This window comes from Solanum stenotomum, chromosome 10 (genome assembly GCF_019186545.1).
Source record: "Solanum stenotomum isolate F172 chromosome 10, ASM1918654v1, whole genome shotgun sequence".
Lineage (NCBI taxonomy): Eukaryota > Viridiplantae > Streptophyta > Magnoliopsida > Solanales > Solanaceae > Solanum > Solanum stenotomum.
The window spans coordinates 2,867,338-2,893,126 of NC_064291.1; the positions used below are offsets into that span (position 1 = coordinate 2,867,338).

Below are 25,789 nucleotides of genomic sequence, written 5' to 3' on the forward strand. Positions count from 1 at the left end.
TTATAGTAGTATTTATTACGTAATTTTTAAATATATAAAAATTAAAAAAATAAGACAAATAAATTGAAACGAAAGAAAGGAAATTAAATATAAGATAAACAAATTAAAACAAAAAAAAAGAAATTGAATATATGGGTAGCTGCCAGGCATGTCGACCATGACCTGCCTGGTATCCCCACTTATATATATGTATATGTATATATGTATGTAATGGATGGATTTAGTATATTCAAAAAGTCAAGCAGATTTCCTCAAAATTTATATAAAATAGCCTTTAAATATCAAATCACGTTGTTTGTAACATCTTTTATATATAAAATAAATAATTTTGGATTAAGTAATTTTGTTTTTAAAACGAAAATATTACTAATAAATGAATATTCTGAAAATAGAATTAATAGTATCTTATTTATCAACCTAAGGTTTACAACAAGTAACTTATTGAATTGTTACCTTTTGCTCGGTGGTAATTTGAATTTTGGAGCACCATGTCTATCGTAATATTAACTTTATTTTTGTTGTGTTCTATTTTTGATATTTGCACCATGTGGTTATAGATGTTTTCGTCAGCACACTATTTTGTTGTTGTTAACAATCCTTTTCTGAATGTTCCGCACTGCTTTCTTTATTAGTTATCATGTTTATGTTAATGTCCTTTTCTCTTTTCATAACTATTTTGATTTGTTGCACTTGAATCAATGTCCTTTGAAATAACTGCTCTATTCGACGAGATAAGAGTAAGATTTGCGTACACTTTGCCTTCTCTAGACTACACTTGTAAATTTCACTGAATATGTACGTAAAAGAATTATTGTGACAAATAGGAAATGTCAAATTTAGGTTCAATCTAACATTTATTTTATAATGTATATTTGTGTGGCCAAACCGTGTGACTTCTCTCACAATTTATAAACTATTTCCCATCTTTCTTCCTCTCTCTATATAAGAGACATCCTTAGCTTAATTCATTCATAAACTCTCACAACTCTCTCCAACACAAAACACAAAAAAACTACTCTTCTCTAGCAAAAATACTTAGCCATGAAAACACAAAATTGGTCATTATTAAAGTCACTAATGAGCAAAGCAACCATGAAGATAACTTTTCTACTTGGCTCAAAAATACACAAATGGAAATTAACTTCAAGAATCCTAAGTTTTCAAAGAAAACATCCTATAAAGTTATTCAAGAAGTCTAAGAGCTCGTTATACGATGCAATTCGCGACATAGATTATCAATATGAAGAACTAGAAGGTCCTTCTACACATTGCATTCGAAGAACCAAAAGTAATATTGCTCGCAATAATGATGATGATGAAAAGGACGTTGATCAGAGAGCAGAGATGTTTATTGCTAATTTTAGAAGACAACTTAGATTGGAAAGACAAATATCATTGGAGCTTCGATATTGCAAATGATCCATGGAGATTTCTTGTTGAGCAAGTAATCGATCAACTATTGAGAGTTTTTGAAGGATATGATTTATTATTTAATTTCACTTCTTTTATTGAGTTCTACAACCAAAAAGAAAAAGATAGAAATAAATAGTGTATATATATGATATATCTTAGTTATATTGAACAAACGGGATATTTAAATTTTTTCTTTAATTTGCTAGTCATTTGATGATAATTATTGTTGTTATTATTGCTACTATTGAATTTAAGTATATGATGGCATCATTTTTTCCTCTCTTTTTCTTGAATATATTGCATTCAATTATCAAACAATTTCTCATTATGAATTTGGTTGACCCAAGAAAATGAAAAGGAAAAAAGTTTCATATTATTGACTAGCTTCAACCTTTAAATTTTAAATACCTTTATGAAGTTAAAGATCAAGTGATAATTTTGTCCTTAGAGCCCAAGATTAATAACTTCTTAATATTATATTATTATATTATTAAGTCACAATGGACCAAACAATTTGCCTACTTTTGAAACCCAACTAAAACTTGGTTAAAGTTCAACCTTGGAACCCACGTTTAGTAACTTCAAAATTAACCATGCTTAAAGTTATATATACTCTTTGCTTGTAATTTTCAACATCAATCACTACTATATATCGTCACCCATCGATTATCCATCACCCCAATCATTAGCAATCAACCATCACCATCAATCACTGTCCCAATCGGCACTCGCACTCCCCATTGTTAGTCATCACCATTACAAATTACCACTATATAATTATTTCTAAAAGAATGTTGAAGTATAGTATTAGGTTAATTAGTATTTTCTTTTACTTTAAGATTTATAAATATTGAAAAATTCAGGGTATTAAGAAAACATACCACTCTTAATATATTTTATCCTGCGTATACCATCCAAATATTTAGATGTAAATTCACAATCCGTCTTAATCTTAATAAAAATAAATAAGGCCTTAGTCAACCTCTCTTGTTAGACCTAAGATCTATTTTCTTAACACGGTAATAGTATAACGAAGATTGTGAATTTAAATCTTACCAAAGCTAAACAAAAATTTTACCTTAATCGAATAACTTAAACTTTTAAATGAGATGGTTATACAGTTCAACCAGTATAAACAAAAAAAACTTCTCTCACAATTTGTGTGTAGTGTGAATAAAAATTTCTTTTTTGTTGGCCCAAACCGTGTAACTTCTCTCACAATTTTTAGCTCTCTTAATCCTTCCTCTTTCTCAATATAAGAAACCTCTTAGCTTCCTTTACTTACAACGCTTCTCTAGCAAGCAAAAATACTTAGCCATGAAAACACAAAATTGGTCACAATTAAAGTCACTCATGAACAAAGCAACCAAGAACATAATTTTTCTACTTAGCTCTAAAATGCACAAATGGAAATTAACTTCAAAAATCCTAAACTTTAGAAGGAAGCATCCTATAAGGTTGTTCAAGAAGTCTAAGAGCTCGTCATACGATGCAATTCGCGACATAGATGATCAATTTGAACAACAAGAAGGTCCTTCTACACATTGCATTCGAAGAATCAAAAGTAATATTGCTCGCAATAATGATGATGAAAAGGACATTGATCAGAGAGCAGAGATGTTTATTGCTAATTTTAGAAGACAACTTAGATTGGAAAGACAAATATCTTTGGAACTTCGGTATTGCAAATGATCCATGAAGATTTTTTGTTGAGCAAATAATAAATAATATGTTGAGAGTTTTGGAGGACATAATTTATTATATTTGTATCTTTACTACTATAACTATTACTATTACTATTACTATTGAATTTGTTTTCACTTGTAAATTTTCTATTTATGGGATGAATGGCATATGACTACATAAATACAAATGTGTACGATCAAACTTCTCTATGACAGTTATCCTTTATAACAGACAGACAAATCTTTCTTTGAATCGATTTTTCATGCTATATTATATGTTCTCTATAATAACAATTCGTTATAACAATTAAAAAACATCGAAACAAATGACATCGTTATAGAGAGATTTGACTGTACAATCTTGTCATGGTTAGAATTAAATATTTCTCCACATTTTCGTGTAATACATGGAAATTTTTTTACTTCATATTTGTCCAAAACGTATTTAAGAAAAGTTGTTACAATGTTCAAGAATGAATAATGATTCATACAATTTAGTGTAAACTCACTTGGAATCTTGCAAAGAGATGACAGTTTCAAAAGCACTAGCCAATGCTTTCACCCTATTCTTCCTTTGCTCTCTAAGTTTACTTGCTGTTTCTTCAATAACATCATTAGATGATACTACAATTTCCTTCTTATGCACCAAATGTGTATAAGCCTTTGCAAATGTCATTGTAGTTGTGCTAACTTTGTTGTTGTTTTCTTCCTTTTCTTTGTTGTTTCTTCCTTCACTTTCTTCTTGATCAATCTTCAAATCCAATTCTTTTCCCTCATCTTTCTTTTGTTCACAATCATCCAATGGTGTTTCATTTTCTTGATCTTTCTCTTTCTCTTCTTGATTCTCGTTTTCTTGTTTTTCGATCTCTTCAAGATCATGATTACTAGGCTCAAGATTCTTGATTTCTTCTAGTTCTTTATGGTTTTCGATGATGCTTGTTTCGTCAACCAATAGTTGTTCTTCTTTTGCTACTTCCATATTCTTGATGACTTCTTGATTTTCCACAACATATAATGAGGATGATTCTGCAGCCTTGAGGTATTCATCAATGTTTACAGTTTCACTTAGCTCTCCATTATCTTCAATCACTAGTTCTTGGTCTTCCTCTTGCTCTAACTCTTTGCCCTCATGAAGAACGATATTCGCTATGATATTTGATGTTAAACCAAAAGGACTATCTTGGTTCTTGGTGATAGTATTGTTCATGGTCAATGCCTTAGCATAGAGGCCAACACTAAGTTGTTTTCCAGTAACATTCTTACTACTAGTATGTGGTGTTTTGGGAAATTTATTCAAAAGGGGTTTATGAGAAGTGGAATTCTTACTTGAAGATGGAATGGATGGTTTGAGAACTCTTTCCCTAGGAGTAGAGGATGTTCTGCTTTTTAGCAGGGGAGAAGACAGGGGAGGCTTATGATCAATCGATAATCTTCTTCGTGTTGGAGTTTGTTTCCTATGAATGCTATGATCACTTTTTGGGACTAGTTTCATGCTTTGAGGACTATGATCATGAAAAGACGATAGGGGAGGCCTATGATCGAAAGACAATCTCCTTCGAGCTAGATTTTGTTTGTTGTGAGTGTTGGTATCACTAGCTATCTTCTTGCCTTGAGTATTATGATCAAGACTAGGAGATTGAGGAGGCTTATTATCAAACGATAATCTTCTTTGAGCTGGATTTTGTTTATTATGAATGCTAGAAGATGATGAAGCTATCTTCTTGGCTTGAACATTGTCAAGACTAGAAGGTAGAGAAGGCCTATTATCGAACAAACTTCCTCGAGCTACATTTGGTTTATTGTGGACAATGTTGGGATCATTCAACAATGTTGGATTCTTCTTGACTTGAGTATTATCAAAATTAGATGGAGGCTTATCGATCGATGTTCTATAATCTAGGGTTTGTTTATGGTGAATGTTGGGATAAGTTGATGGTGTTGGTTTCTTGCCTTGAGTTTTCTCAGGACTAGAAGAAACTTTGGACTTGAGATAGGTATTTTTCCTATTTGAAGCAATAAGATTAATGGCATTTGTGTGTGCAAGAGACCTTGTCTTGGATGTGCTAGGGCTCCTCTTGCCTTTTACTATAGGGGCAATGTCCCTTGTCTTTGTTGCCATTCCTTTGCCTCAAGTCCTCAACAAGACTATTTGGACCTGTAAAAAGGTAACAAGTTAGTTTCGGCTATATGATTATAACTGACGTAGTTAATTAATTGTAATTACCTTTTTAAATGATTTGATCATAGTGTTTACACTTTTAGACTGTCGATGTATATAAGTTAAACTCTTTAAGCAATAAAAACATAGTGAACAAGAATTCAACACATAACAAGTTAGTTTCAACTATGATTATAACTGATATAGTGAATGTAATTACCTTTTTAAATGACTTGATCATATGTTAAATTTTTAGACGATCAATATATTTAAGTTAAATTCGATCTTTAAGCAATAAAAGAACATAGTGAATAATGAAAAATAAGAATGGGAATTCTCAATGCCAAAATCAATTCTCTATCATAATTGAAAATTATACATGAATCTTTTTTTCCACCATAACTTTACAAAGAGTGCTACTTCTTTGAGACTTAATTTCTAAATACAAATTATAACAATTTTCTGGAGAACATAATCAAATAAATATAAATATCATTAAATTCAATAAAAGAAGAAAAAATCATTCCTCCAAATCTCAACCAATTCATAAAAAATTATATGAAAGAAAATACATTTTCTTCATGCATTTTGTGCACATATATAAGAACTTAATTAAATATCCCTTTTATTCAATTCTAATTTTCCAATTATAAAACATACACTAATACTTTTCTTGAAATTATCAAAGGAAAATATACAAATTGATAAAGGAAATGCACCTTTTCAATAAAGAAGATGAATGAAAGCCTTCATATTATATATGGATAATTGATAGGAAAAGAAATTGAGGGATTTGAGAGAAAATAAAAAAGAAGGAAGAAAAAGAAAGAAAATAAAGATTAGGGAAAAATAGTTTATAAGAAGTTGGATAATTTTTTAATTGGTTAGAAAAATTGGTAGTTTGGTTGTTAACATTTATGCGTAAAGTATGCACAACCTAAGGTTGTGGAAAACATATAAAAACACAAATATATGTGATTTTTATTTTCAATTTAATTATTTGATATTCAAAGTTCACTTATTCGGTTAATTTAAATTCAATTTAAAATTGCTTTGGGTAAACTCCTATGTCTCTAGTATTCAAAATTCAAATAACATATTTTCCCGTGCATATCGCCAACTTCCGAAGCAAGCTTTGGTTCGAGTCAACATAGAGCTTGTGACTATTTGATGACTTATGACTAATCCAACAAGATAGTTAGGTTATCATGATTTTAAAGCCACAAACCAAAAAGTGTATGACATCAAAGTTATAATAGAGTAATTTGAGAATCTTAGTAGTTTTGTTAATTGATCTGGATTCGAATTTTCACCTCGTAATCTTCATCCTATTTCTTCTTCCCCTGCCCTTAATTTAAAAATTAGAAATAAAATACTAATAATAGAGTGGTATAACCTTATTCTATATTCAATCTAGCTATCTTATTAATAATTCATAAATCATATCGATAATCGGATCGTCATAATATCAAAGCTGCCAACAAAGAAGTTTGTGGTATGATAGTTATAACTTATAACAAATAGCTATGATTTCATGTTGATCATTGATAGTTGATCGCGAGTGATAATTAACTAAAATTATAGCTATAATAACTAATTAATTAGTATATATTTACTTAACAATGTGAGTTTCCCTTTCTAAAAACATTAAAATATCACACCAAATGAATGTATTATTTTTTTTCACTTTTACCTTTTCCAATAAGGGTGCAATTTATTCTTATAAAAATATGGAACTTTTAAAAAAAAATATACAGCCCAAACATAACACGTCGCAATCCACATAGTCATATATAATATTTGCACTTACTTTAAACAATATATCAACTTTGTATAAAACTAAAAGCATAAAAGAGCTATTTATACATATTTTATCCAATTATATAAAAATATACGATATCATACAATCTTACGCAAAAATAGGATTTCCTCTCCTACAAATTTCAATAGGCGATATTCTATACGAAATGGACCACAAACATCACTAAATATCTCAAGAGAGAGTTGCTCGTATGATAAATATCTTTTATATCCAATCTTGAAATTACGGACTCGAATAAACAGAGGAGAAAAAAATAATGTTTATACGAAGAGGTTAAAAAATAATAGAATTGGTCACAAATAAACTATAAATTCCAAACGCTGCCGGCTTTTAATTTTAAAATTAAAGGTCATCTTAGCAACTGATTTTTCTTTTCTTTTATCTTCTTATTCTCTATTTTTTCTTTATAGTAATATAATATCCGCACAAATATGCAAGCAATATTGCCAAACAAAAAAACTAATACAATGCACAAGAAGTATTAAAAAAAATTAATCACATTTTGAATTGTAATATAATTTGTTTGACTACATCAAATCATATTAGTTTCAAAATATTCGACATCTAGTTTCTCAACGTAATTAAATCAATAAATAAAATCTCAAGGAAATTAAAGAAAACAAATCACATAATCATGGATTAATGTTTTTGTTCCTTATTATTGTTTATTAATACATTATCCACTAGTTAAAATCATTACATTGATAATTTATTTTTTTTTTTAAAAAAAAACTTGTCACTTAGTTTAAAATTTTTGTTTATTACTAATCTCTTTTTAATTACTATAAATATATATTATATATATTTATTTGTTTTGTTTTTAACGATAAGTACAGATAAGTAGTTTGGCTAATTACGTTTGTCCATTTATACCATAAATTAAAGGGACCTACACATTTTCAGTTTGTATAATCCACCCATTAATTTAATTGTGGAGAGAATATGACAAGTGTATCAATTTTGTCATCCACTAATATTTTATCTTAAATAAATTATTATTAAAAAGGGAAAAAGAAGAAGAAGAAGGGACTGCAGATATATAATTATAAATTATAATGGAATATTTTGATTATTTTTACTTATTAAAAGGAGAGACAAACTCAAATTTTATTTAAACAAAAGATAAAGAAACTTGAAAAAGTTTGGTTTATAATAATTTGACAATCTCAGAGTATCTCAATTTCAAAATAATGTATATCTGCACTAACAACCATATTATAAATTATAAGTATATGTTCTAATTAAATACAATCTTTTTGGTCTAAACTAATTTATATATAACTAATTGTTCCCTATCTCACCTTCATTGATTAGACATTACAAGAATAATAATTGCAAAGGATGAATTTTATAATAATGTCTTAGAACAAGAATGACATAAGTTAGCTCTCAACCATCCCATTAAGAGTAATGTGTTGAAGAAGTCTCACATCAGTTAATTATAGGATGTGTGGTCTTTTTATATGACTGGTATAATTCTTACCTCTTACGTTAGTTTTTGGATTGCGTTAGATCAAAATTCATTCATTTATTATAGTATTTAGGTAGGATGAATCCCTATTTCCGTTTTTGTGTTTGGGTCCTCATATTAAAATTGTTTATGCTTGTAATGTTGAGTTCTGAGTGTGAGAAAGGTGTTGAAGAAGTCCATATCGGTCAATTATGGAATGAGTGGTTTCTTGATGTTTTGGATAACTCTCACCCTCATGAGTTAGTTTAGTTGAGTTAGGTCCAAAACTCTCTTTTTAATTATTTTTTTTATGGTACCTAGGTAATACCCCTTTCCATTTTTGTTCTTGATGTTGAGTTTCATATAACAATTGTCCATACTTCAGATGTTCAATCCTGAACATAAGAAAGATGTTACAGAAGTCTCACATCAATCATATTGAGATGAGTGATCTCTTTATATGACTTTGACATACATACATAAATCGTTAGATTTATTGTTTATTTTTGTAAGACTATATATATATTAAAAAAATTGTGCGAGTATTTTAATTTAAATGATTGAGCGGATAATTATTTAGTTAATTTATTATTAATCATAGCTTAAACAAAAGGATAAGAAATGCAATCTTTAAAGAAAAAGGTCATCCCATTTTATATGTCATCCCTTTCTATAAATAGCTGAACCACAATACTTGTCATTTTATAAAATTTATGCATAAATTACCATATTTTACCTATTATACCCTTGATAAAATAATTAATTAATCTTGTCATTTATTAATAAAGTTGACTTAAGAAAACATTAAATAAGGGTAGAAGGATAAAGTTACATCATTTCTTAATGCAAGTGCAAAATAAAAAAATGATCAAGTTAAGAATATTAATTTTCTCATAATTAAGAAAGTAATTCCAAAATTAAATTTCCTTTGACATACCAAAATTAATTACATCAACCTAATAATTGCAAGTCTTTTTAACTCGAAAAATATCTTCATTTTTTCCTTACATATATATCCATCAATGATAAAGTGGGACTGCAAATTGGGAAAACGACCTTATAATATGATTAGAAAAATTCTACTAATTAAATATAGGCTAATTGCATTCATTAAGGCAGCAGTCAAAATGTTGTCATTACTTAATTGGCTAAAAATTGCCTCAAACTTTTCGATTATCTATATTCTTGATGATTCAAAATATAATTTCTTCCATCTCAAAATTAATGTTATTTTAATAAATAAATATATATATAGTTAACTAGCAAATGTAATTATTTTGACAATCAGACAAATATAACTGACCCAATTTACTATGAATAATTTAATTAAGGATAACAAAGGGAATCTTTAAAGACAAAAATATCAAAGTTACGAATTGAAGTTGATAAGATATCATCTTTGACTTTAATAACGCAATTAATTATATTATGATCAACATAACAATTTCAAGTTGTTTGAATTTGAAAATATCTCCATTTTCCTCCCTTTAATACCCATCAATGATAAGTGGAATTGTTAATTGGGAAAACGACTTTATTATAATGATTAATGTGATCTTAAGAAATTCCACTAATTAAATATAGGCTAATTGCATTCATTAATTTAGTAATCAAATTGTTTTGGCATGCCATTACTTATTGGGCTAAAAAGTGAATCAAACCTCTCAATGCCAACTTGACAAATGCTATTTGTTGAAGAAGTTCTATTTTGAGGTCCGACTTATTTAGATATGTGTCAAAAGTAGCATTTTAGGGTAAATGGATCCTTATATCACCTCATTTTTAATACAAATAGAATCTTTATAACAATCATTCTTTATAATAATATAACATAACATGAAAGATTGATTTAATATTTCACTATAACAATCATGTTTTTCGTTGAATTAATCTTTTATTGTTTGCAGAATTTATTCATGATTCGAGGGATGTTAGTGACGTATTTCTCGAACTAGGATGATTTGAGTTTGATCTCTTTATGAATATTTCATTAATTGCAGAATATTCGAGATGCCTTTTTAAGGGAATATGGTACCCTTTATATAGGCATGAACTAGGATTTAGGGTTAAGTAGCCTCCAAAAATCACAACTGAAATTAAACACGTCTTGTAAAGTTTCAACTCGAATTTGAACACATCTTGTAGAGTCCCACAAAATTTTAATGTCTACGATTATATTATTTATTCTTTATAAAAACATTTTGCTAGCAATCAAAGTATCAAAACAAAACATGTTGCTATAAAAGTATTCAATTATTTTGAATTAAAAGAAATAAAACCAAAAGCCTTGTAAAACCACCAGATGCTAAGTCCTGTTCCAGCATGGGCTCAACAAATCATACTAATAAGATCAAAGTGATCTAGCCAGTTTAAAAAAATATATCTATTTTTATTTAATGAATATTTAATGATGTTATTAACATTTTATATATTTAGCAAAAAACCTTTTATTGATCTGGGATCAAACTATCGTGGAAAAACCTTTGTAAACCACCTTTAAAATATAATCATTGAATGATATAAAGTAAACATATGAATAAAACATTTAAAATTTTAAAATTACTCTCGATATGAAACAGATACGTCAATAAAAAAGGTGTCTAGCCTCTTATTATTATTGAGATTCTGCTAGTACAGATAGACCAAAGGCAAGATGACAACAAATTAGTGAGTTATACTAATCTTGGTGGGTCAATGTTGTTATGCTTCATGGATATCTAATAGTACGTGTACGCAAATGCTTATTTATTTTATACATTTGTATGCACTTTGACAACTCAATCACAAACATTTTTTTTTATGATAATGTTGGTGTTCGAATTAATTTGATATCTAAGAGGTCGTTCGATGTAAAGGGATAAAAATAATTAATTTTGGGATAAAAATAGTTCAGGATAAAGTTTTGATATCTTATTTGGTTGTCAAGTTTAGAATAACTTATTTCACTATTTATATCATAGATACATCGTGAATCTTTATTATCGAATAATATGGGAATCTGTAGATTCTATTGGGGAATTCCCATCCGCACCCGAATGTCTCAGCATCAATCTCATATGCATGATGGATAATTATTTTATTGGATATTTAGGTTTTTCATTAATTAGCAAATATATACTTGGTAATCTATGTTTATTTTGTCAAAGTAATCTACTTTTCTTAAGGTCTAAATGTGTACAATTAGGAGTATTATTATTAAATACAAAATTTAAACATATAGTATTTAAATTAAATATTATATCACTTATATATTTGAGACGATATTAATATAACATAATAAAATCATTAAAATGACAACATATGAAATATATCAATATAATTTATCATGAAATACGACAACAAAATAGTAAAGAATAAGAGCACCAAAATGATTGAAGGTCAAGGAATGCCATATATAATCTCATCTATTATATTCTTTATGTGACCCAAAATATTTATTCATGATATACTTTATCTTTAATAAAATATGAAGGGCTGAATGCTTTTAAGACTTATTTGCAGATTTGATCGAATTAGATTGAATAAAATCGAATATGTGGCAAAATCTAAACAAAAATAAATATACTTATTAGGCTAAGATTTGAACGATCATTCAAATTCAAAACTCTATTAAGAGTAACAAATGAGGCCTTAATGTGTTTGTCATTGTCATAATCAGAATCTTAAATCTCTTGTAATTTTAAAAATAATTACCTTTTATTGATATATTAAAAATAAAAATATATTTTTATAATAGTCGACAAAATAAAAGTGAACAAAAGAAATAATATATAGATAAAAAAAATATTGCAATAATTTTAACTTGTGGACATCACATAATCATGCAACCATTTGGATTATCATAGCCATATTGGTAGCCATAATAGTCACCAGCTTGAGGGAAATAGGATGCTGGTGGTTCACGGTGGTGCCCCAACAACAAGGGTGGTTGTCCACGGTGGTACCCCAACGATGGTGGTGGTTGATAAAGGTGGTGCCCCATTAACATTGGTGGTGGCCCATGGCATTGGTGGTGTCCCCCTAAACGACGTAGAGTATGATGGTTATTCTCATGCAAATCATCCAAAGGGTCATGAAAATTCATCCTATAGCCCATCTCAAGGCTCTCAACCCTCCTCATTCTTGAAAACCGTTCTGAGTCATCATTCCAGTAGTTTCTGACGTGTGGTGGGGGTTGTGGTGACAAATGACATGGCCATAATGATGGTGGTGCTGATGGTGGTGCTAATTGCAAAAAAGGTAACGAATGTCCACGAAATTCACAACAATCATGTTGACACGCTTGTGCGACATGTTCACCGTGTGGCGGTGGTGGCAGTTCCTCTTTTTTAGGCGATGGAGGTGGCGGAGGAGATGGTGGTGGTGGACAAGGCTGTCATACCACACAAGAGAAACATTGTAAGAATTTAATTTTGTGAATTGATACAGAAAAATAAAATAAAAATTAAAAGTTAATTTCTCTATCTGAGTTTATATGGCGAGTCAAACAATTTAAGTTTGACTATGAATTTGGACATGGAATCTTCAAGATTTTTTTTTGAAATAAAGTCTATATATTTGAAAATCACAGAAAAAGTACTATAAATCACAATAATTAACAATTAAAAGTATTTTTTGATAGTAATTAAATTCTAAAAGATATCACGTAAATTAAGACGGAGGAAGTATTTTGATTTTTCAAGTTTTCCAATTAATGTAATCTACCTTGCATTTCCGTGGACGAATCATGTCAGGATCCATTGAAGAATGCTTCCACACCCTACAAAAACTTTTTTCAAGTAAATTACATTTAATTTTGATCGTGAATTTGGTGATAAATTTTTTAATTTTTTTAAAATAAAATTTATATACTAAAAATTATAGAAAAAGTTACAATATTTGACTATTCTAAATATTTTTAAAAATACGCTAAAAAAAGTTCTTGTTTGAATTTCAAACTTTAAAAAGTGACATAAATTGAGACGGAAGAAGTATCCACCAAAACATTCATGTTTTCATTTCTTTGGGGTTGATTTTGTGATTTACTAAAAAAAATACGTGGTGATAGAGAATAAAAATGATAAATACTTATTCGTACTTGATTAATAGAAGAAGAAATAAAACGTTTGAAATTGATTTTTTTTTAACCAACTATGCTATAAAACAAAAAAATAAGGAATAGCAAAGCATAAAAATTTAACCCTTTATTAAGACAGAAATTATTCAAAAAATAAAGAAGAAAACTGCAACTTGCCTAGAAAAATGACAAATAGTTAGAAGATACTCTCTCCATTTACTTTTATTTATCACGTTTCACTTCATTAAAATTAATTTGACTAACTTTTAGAGCTAATTAATTAAATCAGAGTTATTCAATATTCTAAATTTAGAATTTAGATTTTTGATAACCATAAAAAAAATACTATAAACTGCAAATTTGTAATCATTCTCATCATCTTAAAATTAAGTTGATTAAAGTTCATACAATTTAACTCTCCATAAACGAAATATAACAAGTAAAAATGGACGAAAAGAAGGAGTATTAAACTAAAAGAAAAAAGAAGAAAACTAACAAGCACTCACCAACTTTTCTGGTATTAGATTTGTTCTCCCTTGGTCTTCAATCAAAACTTAGGAGTAATTAATTAATCAACCTATATATATTTTAATAAAACTACGTATATAGAGACAATTTTTTTCCTTTTCTGAAAAGTATATTTTTCAAAACTACTTAAGGAAAGATAATCTAAGATATGATTATTTTTCTTTTTTAAAAAAAATCTTCTAACTGGTAAATATTTTATTTGTAAGAATGAAAAAAAGTTTAGCTTACTTTTATGTGAAGAAAATATACATAAGGAAATTTCGATAGTGCACAGCTCATTTTATTTTCATTAGTATTAGCTGGAAATTTAGCACATATAAATAAATACATATTAATAAGAAGTAAATCTTTAAAAAATGCGTAAGTCAAAATATAATTATGGGTCGAAAATCTTCTAAAGACCAAAAAAAAAGGATAAATATTCTTTGACTCAATTATTGTAAATACTTAGCTAAAATCTAAGAAGACGTAAAATGACTTTATATATAATATATGGAAAAAAATTCTTAGCTTATATTTTAGAAAAAATATTAGCTTTATATTTATTTTTTTGGTAATATCTTAATTAACCATCTTTATATAGACAAATTCTCTGAGGTTACCAATGATATGTTTAGTAATTTTGATCAAATATTTGATGTTTTAAATACATTATTTATGACAAAGAATATTATATGAATATATGTTTTTCATTTAAAATATTTCCTTCTTTATATGAAGTGTTTCTAAACTTAAAATTTGACATTAAATTATTTACACTATTTATGACACAGAATACTGTATGAATATATTTTTTTCATTAAAAGATTTTCCTTCTTAATACAAAGTATGAGTAAGCTTAAAATTTAAATAATTTTACATATTATTTTTGCCTGTAATAGTCAAATAATTCCAAAAAATTCTCGGAACTAACATGTTGTTATAGTCTTAGAGAGAGAGGTGTTATCGTATTTGTGTATTTAAAAAATAAAAACAATTAATTTTTCAATTTTATGTTATTATAATTCGTTAGGATTTAGGACTCATGATAAAAGTGTTTTTATAGTTTAACATTCAATTTTTAACGAGAATAAAGTTTGATTTTTTTTTGTAAATAACATTATTTGCATTAGATTGATGAACAATAGCGAATATTATATACTAATTAATTCTAAATGTAGAAATATTTAATATTAAAAATATAAGAAATACATTGTATTTGTGCGTACATATTGTGCATAATAAATGTATTTGCGCCAAAATGATATCTCTATAATGGAATATATTATATTTGCACGAGTAAATGTATTAATACATTGAACTTGCAAAATTAATAAATGTATTCGCACATTTATAATTGTCTAGATATTTTTGTACATATAATAAGTACTATCTCCGTTCACTTTTAATTGTCATAATTTTCTTTTTTAGAGTTAAATGATAGTAATAACTTTGACTAACATTTTACGATGTATTTTTTTATCATATTGTTATGAAAAAATTGGAATTTATAGTACTTTTCGTATAGTTTTTGAATATTTAAACTTTTTTTATTTAAATATCGAATTAATGTAATCTAATTTAACTTTGAAAATCAGTCAAATTAACTTTCGAAAAACACAACATGACAATTAAAAGTGCACATATGCGGTATTACTTTAGCTTATTTTACGCTCATTAAGAAATATTGTGCCACGTAATTTTTTCAAGAGAAAATTACGTGGTTAAGCAAACTTATACTACTTAATTACTCATCATAGCTATAGTTTGTTATAATTACCACTCGCGACTAACATTATACATTAATTACGTGGGCTGACTTCGAGATTGTATAATTAGTCACGTTTGTATATGTATAATTCGCAAGAATATACAAATACTTATGTATAATATATAATTATCTTACCGATATACATATACAATTCACCTCTCTCCCACTCTCTGCCCTCTCTCGCTCTCCTCTCTCCTCCCTCTCCCAATTTCGGTTGCCATAAAATGCATATGTATAATATACAATTATCTAACCGATATACATATACAGTTCACCTCTCTCCCACTCTTTGCCCTCTCTTGCTCGGCTCTCTCCCAATCTCGCTCACCTTTCTCCTCCCTATGACATGTAGCTACGAATTGTAATTATCAAACTATAGTTATGGAAAGTAATTAGGCTAATTTTGAGTGGCTATATGTGAAAGTTCCTCTTTTCAATAAAGCTTTTATTCGTACTTATTATTAGTATGAAAAATATTTTCTCAATCATTTTATATCAAAATAATTGTAAAATATTAGAAGTGTACAAATATATCAAAGTTTTAACTTAGAAAACAAAATAGAACAACAGACCGAACGGAATTATTTGCTTCAATCACAAAAAAATAAAAATAAAGCCTTGTATCTTCTACTTAAAGAAAAAAATAGTATGAAATATTTCATGATTTGAAATCAAATTTTATTTAGACGTATAATTTGAATTTTTTTAAAATCATATTTTTTTTTCTTAAACATAAAATTTAATATTTTGTGAAAATTTTAATATTTTACAATTCGTATACAATCTTATCAAAATATCTAAAAATGGTGTTAATCGATAGCAACAATTATGAATTTGATTGAAGAGCGTGTTAGGAAGAATGGATCGAAGAAATGCCTAATATAAATAGATAATTGATGTCATAACATTCCAAAAATTAATGCGCCATAAGGTTGTTAGGAGTGATATAATACCTCTTCATTCTAAACTATATGTACCATGTTCAAATCGTATAAATGAAGTAATTCTTTATAATATCTCACGATAAAATTATTCGAATAAAATCAATTTCAAAATGATTATCAAACATTAGTAAAATCTTTTTACTTGTTCAAAAAGAAAAAAGTTCTTTAGAGATAAAATCATCTTTGTTAGGAAATGCTCTACTTTTTCATAAATTTTTTTAATAGATAATTTGAATTTAATCAGACTTTAATACTGATATCGTAAATTGATAAGTAGAAGTAGTAGTTTATTATAAGGTGGCCCTTTGTTTGACTTTCCCTTTCATGTTATGGTGGGGTTTGGTTATGTCCACAAAAAGCAAACGAAACTAGATGTAGGTGGCTCCTCTTATTTTTTGGACTTCATGTAACTATATACTAATCCTTTTATTTTGTCCATTTATTTATGTTGAAAGTAACGTAGTTATTTGTACTTTACTTTTAAAGAAAATGACATATCAAGAAAATTATTTATTTTCCCTTCGTAAATAATTAAAAATATAATAATATATGATTTGAGTATTTGATAAATTCAATGTCCATTTGGTTGTATTATATGAAGAAGACATAAAAGATGACATCTATCAATAATTTTTTATTATTGAAACTTTTATGAATCGACAAAAACCTAGATGAATTCATAGATGAAATTCTACTTATGATTTATTAGGAGTTGTCTAGTTCATCAGGTAAGATAGAATATCTCAAAAATAATTTTTTTTTTATTGAAGGTATAATTAATACTAAGATAAAATTATATCTTAAAATGTTATTTTATTTTATCTAAAGATAAGATTAAAATTATGAAATAACTTTCTTTCGCAAATATAATGACCCCTTATTGTAGGGAGAAAACTGATCAAGAAAAGTAGAACTAATATGAAATAAGCTTCTGAATTAAAGTTTTAAGAGTTCTGAATTTAATTTATTAATAAATTTATAATATGTTTTAATTATTGAATCGCAATTATGAATATATACATGTACAAGATGAAACATGTTTCTTTAAACTATGAAAAATGTTCCAATTTTGAAACTTTTATGAATAGACAAAATAAGGATGAATTTTTTTTATTAATATTTATTTCTCATTCGATATTTCATATCTATTTTAAAGTTTAATTAATTTTAATTTGTGTTATATAAAAGAAACATTGTTCTTTACAAAAAAAAAATATATTCCAGACTTGAACCAAGAACCTCTTATTAAATTAAAAAAGCAGTACATACTTTGATGATAGCATGGATCGATTCTACTTGTCAAAGCCTCTTATTATTATTATTATTATTATTATTATTATTATTATATTGAGAAAATTGATCAAGAAAAGTGGAGGACAAATGGTCAAAATAGGAAGAGTTTATGAATTTTAGGATCGTCATCAAACTTATAATTTGTTTTAATTATTGAATTTATAATTATAGATTAGTGAATAACTTATCAAGAAAAGTGCGAGCACAAATATGGAGACATGGTTAAAAAAAATGTGGGAAAAATACTATAAACTATAATTTTTCTCATATCAATATGATAAAAAAAAACATCTTAAAAATTAATCAAAATTCCTAACTTCAATTTTTAAAATGAAAATTGTAATAAATATTTTGAAATGTAAATAGAATTACTCTCCCTGATAGAAGACTAATTTTACTAGATCATCCTTTGAATATAATAAATATAATATCTTTAAAAATATAATAGAGAAATAACTATACTTAATAATAAGAATAAATTAGGAATTAAGTGTAAATTTATCTATTAATTTCATAAAATGAATGATTATTAATTATTATTACTTATTAGAATTTAGACCGAGGGAATAGTAATTTTTACCTTTTCTAGTCTCTTTGCGAAAAAAAGAAGAAGAGCAATATTATCACTTTCCTAAAAAATTAATTATGGGAGTTAAGTGGGAACATAAGTGAAAGTGGTCCATAATTTTTGACTTTGTAAATAAAACAAGATTATTTTATCCAACGGCAGATATTTCTCGTTATGAAAATTAAAATATTGATAGGATATGTGCAGTGAATGAAGGTGTTTCTTTCTTAATTCTCGAGTTAGAGTGAGTATGAATTTTTTTTGGTAAGGAGCACTTTCTCTGAATAGGTTCTTCTTTCCCCGAATGGAGCCTATACAACATAAATTCAAAATAGTCAAACAACGAGATCAAGAATAAAAAAACATAAAAATAAACATTGGTAGGACGGCATTTCAGTATTTATCTGTTTGAGAATTAATTTCTCTTTCTCCAAATCTCCACCACCTTCCCATCTTTACATAATTTACACGTTTCTCTCTCTCCCCCTTATCTCTCTCTCTAAAAAGACCCTTTTTTCCCCTCATTTGTTTCTTTGCATTTTCTTTTTCCTTTTGTGTAAAGAAGAAGAGAAGCACAACAAGAAGGAAGAGGAACAAATAAAGTAAAGTTTTAATCTTTTTTAAGGATGATATGATAACTGTAATGCACTTTTTATTTTTGTAAAGTTGATATGGGGTTTGAGTGTGAAGATTGAAAAAAAAGCTAATTTCAATAGTTTTTTGACTGATGATATGTCAATAATGTGATTTTCTTGATATGGGGTTGTCTCCAAGTTGTTATTTTTGATGTGCTCTGGCTTTTTTGATAGGCTCTTATGGTAATGTTTTCATATAAAAAATTGATCTTTTTCACTCTTATTGTTTCTTATTTATGCTTAATTTTATTGGGTTTGAGTGTGAAGAATTGAAAAAAACTTTATTTCAATGGTCTTTTGACTGATGATATGTCAATAATGTGATTTCTTGATATGGGGTTGTCTCCAAGTTGCTATTTTTGATGTACTCTGGCTTTTTTTTGATAGGCTCTTATGGTGATATTTCATATAAAAATTTGATCTTTTTCACTCTTATTGTTTCTTTTTCATGCTCAACTTTTTTGGGTTTGAGTGTAAAGACTGTAAGAAAAAAAGAAGCTAATTTGAATGTTTTTTTGACTGATGATATGTCAATAATGTGATTTTCTTAATATGGGGTTGTCTCAAAGTTGCTATTTTTGATGTTCTCTGGCTTTCTTGATAGGCCTTTATGGTAATATTTTGATCTTTTTCACTCTTATTGTTTCTTATATTTGCTCAATTGTATTAGGATTGTGTTTTTTCCTTGCTTTCTCTTTAAGGTTTTGATATTTTAGAGAACTTAAGAAGTTGGTATTTCAATGGTCTTTGATTGATGATATGTCAATAATATGATTTTTCTTAATATGGGGTTGTCTCAAAGTTGCTTTTTTTTTTATATGCTCTTATGGTAATATTTCATATAAAAATTTGATCTTTTTCACTCTTAGTGTTTCTTTGCTCAGTTTTATTGAGATTGTTTTTTTTCTTTGCCTTCTCTTTTAGATTTGATATTTTAGAGAACTTAAGAAGTTAGTATTTCAATGGTCTTTGATTGATGATATGTCAATAATATGATTTTCTCGACATGGTTTTGTCTCTAAGTTGATATTTTTGATGTGCTCTAGCTTCCTTGATAGGCTCTTATGGTAATATTTTCATATAAAAATTTGATCTTTTTTACTCTTATTGTTTCTTATTTGTGCTCAATTTTATTGGGTTTGAGTGAAAAGATTGTAAAAAAAGCTAATTTGAATAGTTTTTTGACTGATGATATGTCAATAATGTGATTTTCTTGTAATGGTTTTGTCTCCAAGTTTCTACTTTTGATGTCCGCTGGCTTCCTTGATAGTCTCTAATGGTATTTCAATTTAAAAGGTGGTATTTCCCTTTTATTGTTTCTTGTTATGCTCAGTTTTATTGGAGTTGCTGTTTTTTTTCTTTCTCATAATATTTTGATATTTAAAGAACTAAAAAAGCCATTTTAATGGACTTTGACTGATGATATGTCAGCAGTATGATTTTCTTGGCATGGGTTTGTCTCCAAGTTTCTTTCTTTGATGCTTATTGGCTTCCCTTGTAGTAGACTCCAATGGTATTTGTTTTTCTTCATATTTTCAAGCTTTAATTTTGACTGGATTATTCTTGTTATGCTCAATTTTATTGGGATTCTCTATTTTATTTTTAAATTATTTTCTTGACTATTTATGTGACTAAGATGAAAATTTTGATGTCTACTTTGTTTTTCTGAGTAGCTTTGTTTGAATTCTGTAAAGGCTCTATCTTTGAATTCATAACTGGTGTCACCCTTATGATTATATTCCTTCCCTCCGTCGTCTTTCCCCTTTTGTTTGGTTTGTAAGACTCTTGGAGTTTTTCCTTTAGTTGGTTTCTGATTTCTGGATGATTCTTCAAATATATTACAAGGAATTGATGAAAGACAAGTGGTGCTCACTGTTGGGTAGCTGTGATACCATTAGCCATCTTTTACGATTTTATTTATTGGCAAATCATCTGTGCAACTTAAGGCATATATTCATAGATTTGTATCTGTGATATTCAGAGTTATGTGAGAAATTTTTACTAATATTGAGGTTTACTTGCTGCCTATGTGAGTTTCGTAAGGTTGCAATTCCGGTTAAAGGGGAAGAATTGCACCAAATGTAGTAAATTATGACAATCATCACAATAATGAATGCATCGGGTTATGATCTCCTAGACACATGCTACATTGTTGATAGTTGATTAACTTGCAAATGATGTGATTACGAGTTGCCTTTTCATACTGCTTGTCTTCGTAATAGTATTACTTTTGTTGTTCCCATCGAAAGATTCTCAGTTTCTTGTAGGAAAACTGAGTTTTGATGATAGGGGTTAGAGAAAATTCTCGTCATCTATCACTATGAGTTTGTGACTTTAATTTTGCTTGAGGTTTTCCTTATATTCATCACCTTGAAAGTGAATTTCAGAGTGGTAAAATTGAGGTTTCTTCTCAATTGCAATATACTTGATCGTTCTTCTTGAAATTTGTTGATTGCTGTGATTGAATTTTTTTATGGTAGTCCTGTCCTCATTTGCTAAAAAGTAAGTCTTTGACTTCGTGATTTTAAGGTCTAACTAGTAGTAACATTATGCTATTTGGTTTTGACATGACAGAACTAAGAGGTTGTATGTAATCTATGGATGAATATTCAAGCAAAAGAGCTGTTAATGGCCTTTACGTTCCCAGAAGAGGTTTGAGGGACATAGCTGACAGCAGGGATGAAAATGTTCAGTTGTGCTCTCGATATGGATGCAGCAGCCGGCACAACTCTATGAAGAGCCCGCAAGTTAGAAGTACAGAGAAACCAAGACCTCTCAGGCCTTCTTTCACTTCTTCAAATGGAAAAGAAGTTGTTGGAAGTTCATGTAGGACATCCTCTGTGATGGCTAATGCGAGAAAATCACTGAAGGACAGGAAAGCAAATTCTCATGTTGGAAATGATCAATCAGAAACGACTTGTTCACATGGTGAACCTGAAGCTTCGGAACACATGAAGTCATCAAAAGCGCATCAACCCCAATTCAATTCAGTAATTCAAGATACTGGATCAAGTAAAATTACATTGAAAGAAGTAGGTTGCTCTAGTGGCGCTTCAAGCAGTAAACCTCGTAGATTATTTACTCCCAAGTATTCCAATCAAAATAGTCCAGTAGGTTCGTCTGTTTCTTCGTCGTCTAAGGCCATTGGTGCAGGGACCAGGGGCACTGCTAGTGGGGCTGGATATGTGCCGAGAAATTTAAAATGCAACTCACAATCAGATATCTCTCCACAGAGTTGTTCAACAGCAGATTCAAGATTTAGTAGAAGGGACATGGTAAAAAGAAGAAATTCAGAAGGTGAAAGCACTTCATCCTCTAAAGGGAAGAAAGTAAGTGGGGCATTACCAAAAGGAGGAGATGTCATTCGTCCAACTCGTGGTATCTCAATTTCCGATTCAAGGAGTAGTAAAAACTTTGATATTAGGGAGGATAGTCGTGCTGTATCAGTTAGGACTCGCAGGTCAATGAATGTGCCTAGGCTTAGAGATTCAGTACGAGATTCGTCATCTGGCTTTTTCCAGAATTCACCTCAGCCTGAATCTCCAAATTTCAGTCTGCAGTCATCAAGTCAATTTTTCTCAGATGCCTCTTCGAGTGATTCAAGTGCTTTTAGTTTTCCTGGAAATGATGTTGAAGATCTCCCAGCTGGAGTGTCTGGAACTTCTGCACAACTAGGTATAAACCAATTAATGAACCATGATGCCTTGCACCGATATAACATGGATGGAGTTGCTCAGGTATTTTACCCAACAGAATCTCAGTCACTGTTTTTCTGGATCAGGTTTGACGGTATTTCACTTTGATCGCTGCTTTTCTGTACAGGTATTAGTGGCACTCGAAAGAATGGAACAAGATGAGGAATTAACATATGAGGTAGTCCACCTTTGAGTATTTCGTACCACTCAGGCGTTTCCTATTCGTATTTATGATGAACTCTTATTTTCTACAGCAACTACTTGTGTTGGAAACCAACTTGTTTCTTGGTGGCCTCAACTTCTACGACCAGCATAGAGGAATGAGGCTGGATATAGACAATATGTCCTATGAGGTCTTTATTCTCTTCAGTATATATATATTTTTTTTTTTGACAAAGGTAACAGTTTTGTGTATTAATATTTAGCACTAAAGGCTGGGATATTATTACTGACTATGTTCATCCAAACTTAATTTTCATCAAAATGTCGAGGTTTTTTTTATGGGGGTAGTGGGTTGAGGTTCATCCAATAGCTTCAAGATCACTGTCGCACAAAAGATAAGTTCCCACCGTTCGTTATACCTTTTACGCCCTGCAAAACTTCATTTTTTGCCTGTTAACAGGAATTATTAGCTCTCGAGGAGAGGATGGGGAGTGTTAGCACAGCTCTGTCAGAGGAGGCATTGTCAAAGTGCATCCGGAAAAGCATTTATCAGGCTATGCCTTCAGAAATAGGAGAATTTGGAAGCGACGAGAATGAAGATGAGGTCAAATGCACTATTTGTCAGGTTGTTCCCACTTCAAGCAATATTTTGTATATTCCAATGTTCCTGATGTGTTATACTTAAATCTAATTTATCATTTGCGATGTTATTCACCTCCCTTTATAAGTAGGTAGCACCTTGCTTTGTCACTTTGTTTTTTTTTTTTTTTCTGATGCAATATTTACTCGAAGTGCAGTCAACACTTCATTAGTTTTATGTTATACATCCTAAGATGTTTTAGTCATCAATTAGCTAACTTTTATTTAGTAGAGTTCTCTAGGTTTATACCTTGTCAATCTCTCTTCTTGAATACGATGGAGTAGAAAAATTCTTGGCCTAATATTAGAGCCGTAATTTGAGTGAGGATGTCACTAGATTTAGTTCTGTTTTTGCATAATATAGACAAGTCTATCCCATTCTAGACATAGTTCCATGCATCTAGCGACCATACTTTGTACATGTGGTGTTAGCGTATAATCACTACTCCACATGTCTGTTTGGTTCTATGTAGAGGTTCTAATGCTTTAGTTGTTCCAAATTGATGATACTTTCAAGCAGTGATGGTCTATTCTATATACATATTGTTTCTTGAAATATATTTTATAATATGCATGCATGCGCACACACATAGTTAGACCTCTGTATAATCGCAACAACATTTCACTATTTTTGTCAAGTTAATCTTTAGAACCGTTTTTAAATGTTATATTATGTGTTCTCTATAACATCATTTTGTTATGAAAAGGTGTCTCCCGCCACTTCATGCATCTAGGATTATGCATACCAAAATGAATTCAAAGTTGTGACTCAATTAAGTAAATGACGTGTTTTTCGCAGGAGGAGTATGTGATTGGAGATGAAATAGGAAGGTTGGAATGTGATCATGGGTATCATGTGGAGTGTGTAAAACATTGGTTGAGTCTCAAGAATTGGTGTCCTATATGCAAAGCTTCAGCAGCTCCATCTTAAGCTCAATTTGTTTCCCTAATGTACAAATTCATCAAGTTGATGGGTGGGGTGGGGGTGTTTCTGTTCATTTTTTGAATTCTTTGCTTTTGTATATATATACAGTTCTTGTCACATCAAACCAATAAACCCATGCCAATGCAGGCTTTGTGGTGATAGCTGATGAACATTGATATTTATTTCCTTCAAAAATCCTTATAAAAAGTGTTCTGGAATTTACTTACTGGTGTTGTCATATCTATCTCAACTTCCTGATTTTGTTATGCTACTCTATCCGCATTCTAGTACTTATATTGAGGCCTGACTAAATTTAGATTCACTAAACAAAGGTGATTTTGTATTCAGTAGGGGCGAACTTGAGACCGAGTTGTTGGAAGGAGGTAGGTTCCCTCTAACATCATTTGAAATGGTGATCATTTTGGTCCAAATAGGTTGATGGAGTATCAATTTTCATATTATCTAAAGTAGGCAATCCAACCAAAAGTACCAAAAAATAGACTTTCTTCTAATGGTTACTTTTGTTTGCTTCTATTTTTCACTTTTTTCCCCCATTAAGTGGTTTGTTTGTGGTTCTCTTTCAATTAAATATAGTAAAACTTTATTGATGAAAATGTATGTTTGTTAGGGGTGCGCATCGGTTGGTTCGGTTCGGTTTTAGGTGTTATTGGTTCGGTTTATCGGTTTTCGGTTTGTAAATACTTCAAACCGACAACCAAACCAATAACATATTTCTTATCGGTTTTTGGTTAATCAGTTTATGGTACTTAACGGTTCGGTTTTCGGTTTAACCAATAAGAAAATACTCATATATATTATATACACGATAATTTTTTTTTCAAATAAACCATATGATTTTTCCAGCATTTGGCATGAAAGTAATAATCATAAAAGTAACAATCATTTTTCTTGCAAGTTTAGACACTAGACACATTCAAAGGAAAAAGTGTGAAAGTAACAATTGTTTAACCATTAACAAAAAGTGTGAAAGTAACAATCGTTTAACCATTAGCAATAAGACTAGTAAATTTAGTATAGTCTTATTGGGTTATCGGTTTAACCATTA

General features: G+C 29.1%; 2 protein-coding genes across 2 annotated transcripts; one reads left to right on the forward strand and one right to left on the reverse strand.

The window, feature by feature from the left end:
• Positions 1–3,521: 3,521 nt before the first annotated feature.
• On the reverse strand, positions 3,522–6,114 carry LOC125842860 (uncharacterized). Its single transcript, XM_049522149.1, has 2 exons — positions 5,976–6,114; positions 3,522–5,253 (listed from the first exon to the last, which is right to left on the reverse strand). Exon 2 carries the CDS (start codon positions 5,215–5,217, stop codon positions 3,604–3,606), a length of 1,614 nt encoding a protein of 537 aa, XP_049378106.1. The 5' UTR covers positions 5,218–5,253; positions 5,976–6,114; the 3' UTR covers positions 3,522–3,603.
• Positions 6,115–19,039: 12,925 nt separating this feature from the next.
• LOC125841691 (probable E3 ubiquitin-protein ligase RHG1A) lies at positions 19,040–24,949 on the forward strand. The gene is made up of 6 exons (XM_049520858.1): positions 19,040–19,269; positions 21,877–23,039; positions 23,125–23,175; positions 23,252–23,350; positions 23,620–23,784; positions 24,598–24,949. Exons 2-6 carry the CDS (start codon positions 21,900–21,902, stop codon positions 24,727–24,729), a joined length of 1,587 nt encoding a protein of 528 aa, XP_049376815.1. The 5' UTR covers positions 19,040–19,269; positions 21,877–21,899; the 3' UTR covers positions 24,730–24,949.
• The last annotated feature ends 840 nt before the right edge of the window (positions 24,950–25,789 follow it).

Excerpts from the sequence above, each read along its gene's own strand:
- LOC125842860 (XM_049522149.1), bottom strand. The coding sequence starts at position 5,217 with ATGGCAACAAAGACAAGGGACATTGCCCCTATAGTAAAAGGCAAGAGG.
- LOC125841691 (XM_049520858.1), top strand. The coding sequence starts at position 21,900 with ATGGATGAATATTCAAGCAAAAGAGCTGTTAATGGCCTTTACGTTCCC. Across the intron at positions 23,176-23,251 it reads ATGAGGAATTAACATATGAG|CAACTACTTGTGTTGGAAAC; the intron begins GTAGTCCACCTT and ends TATTTTCTACAG. Across the intron at positions 23,785-24,597 it reads TCAAATGCACTATTTGTCAG|GAGGAGTATGTGATTGGAGA; the intron begins GTTGTTCCCACT and ends TGTTTTTCGCAG.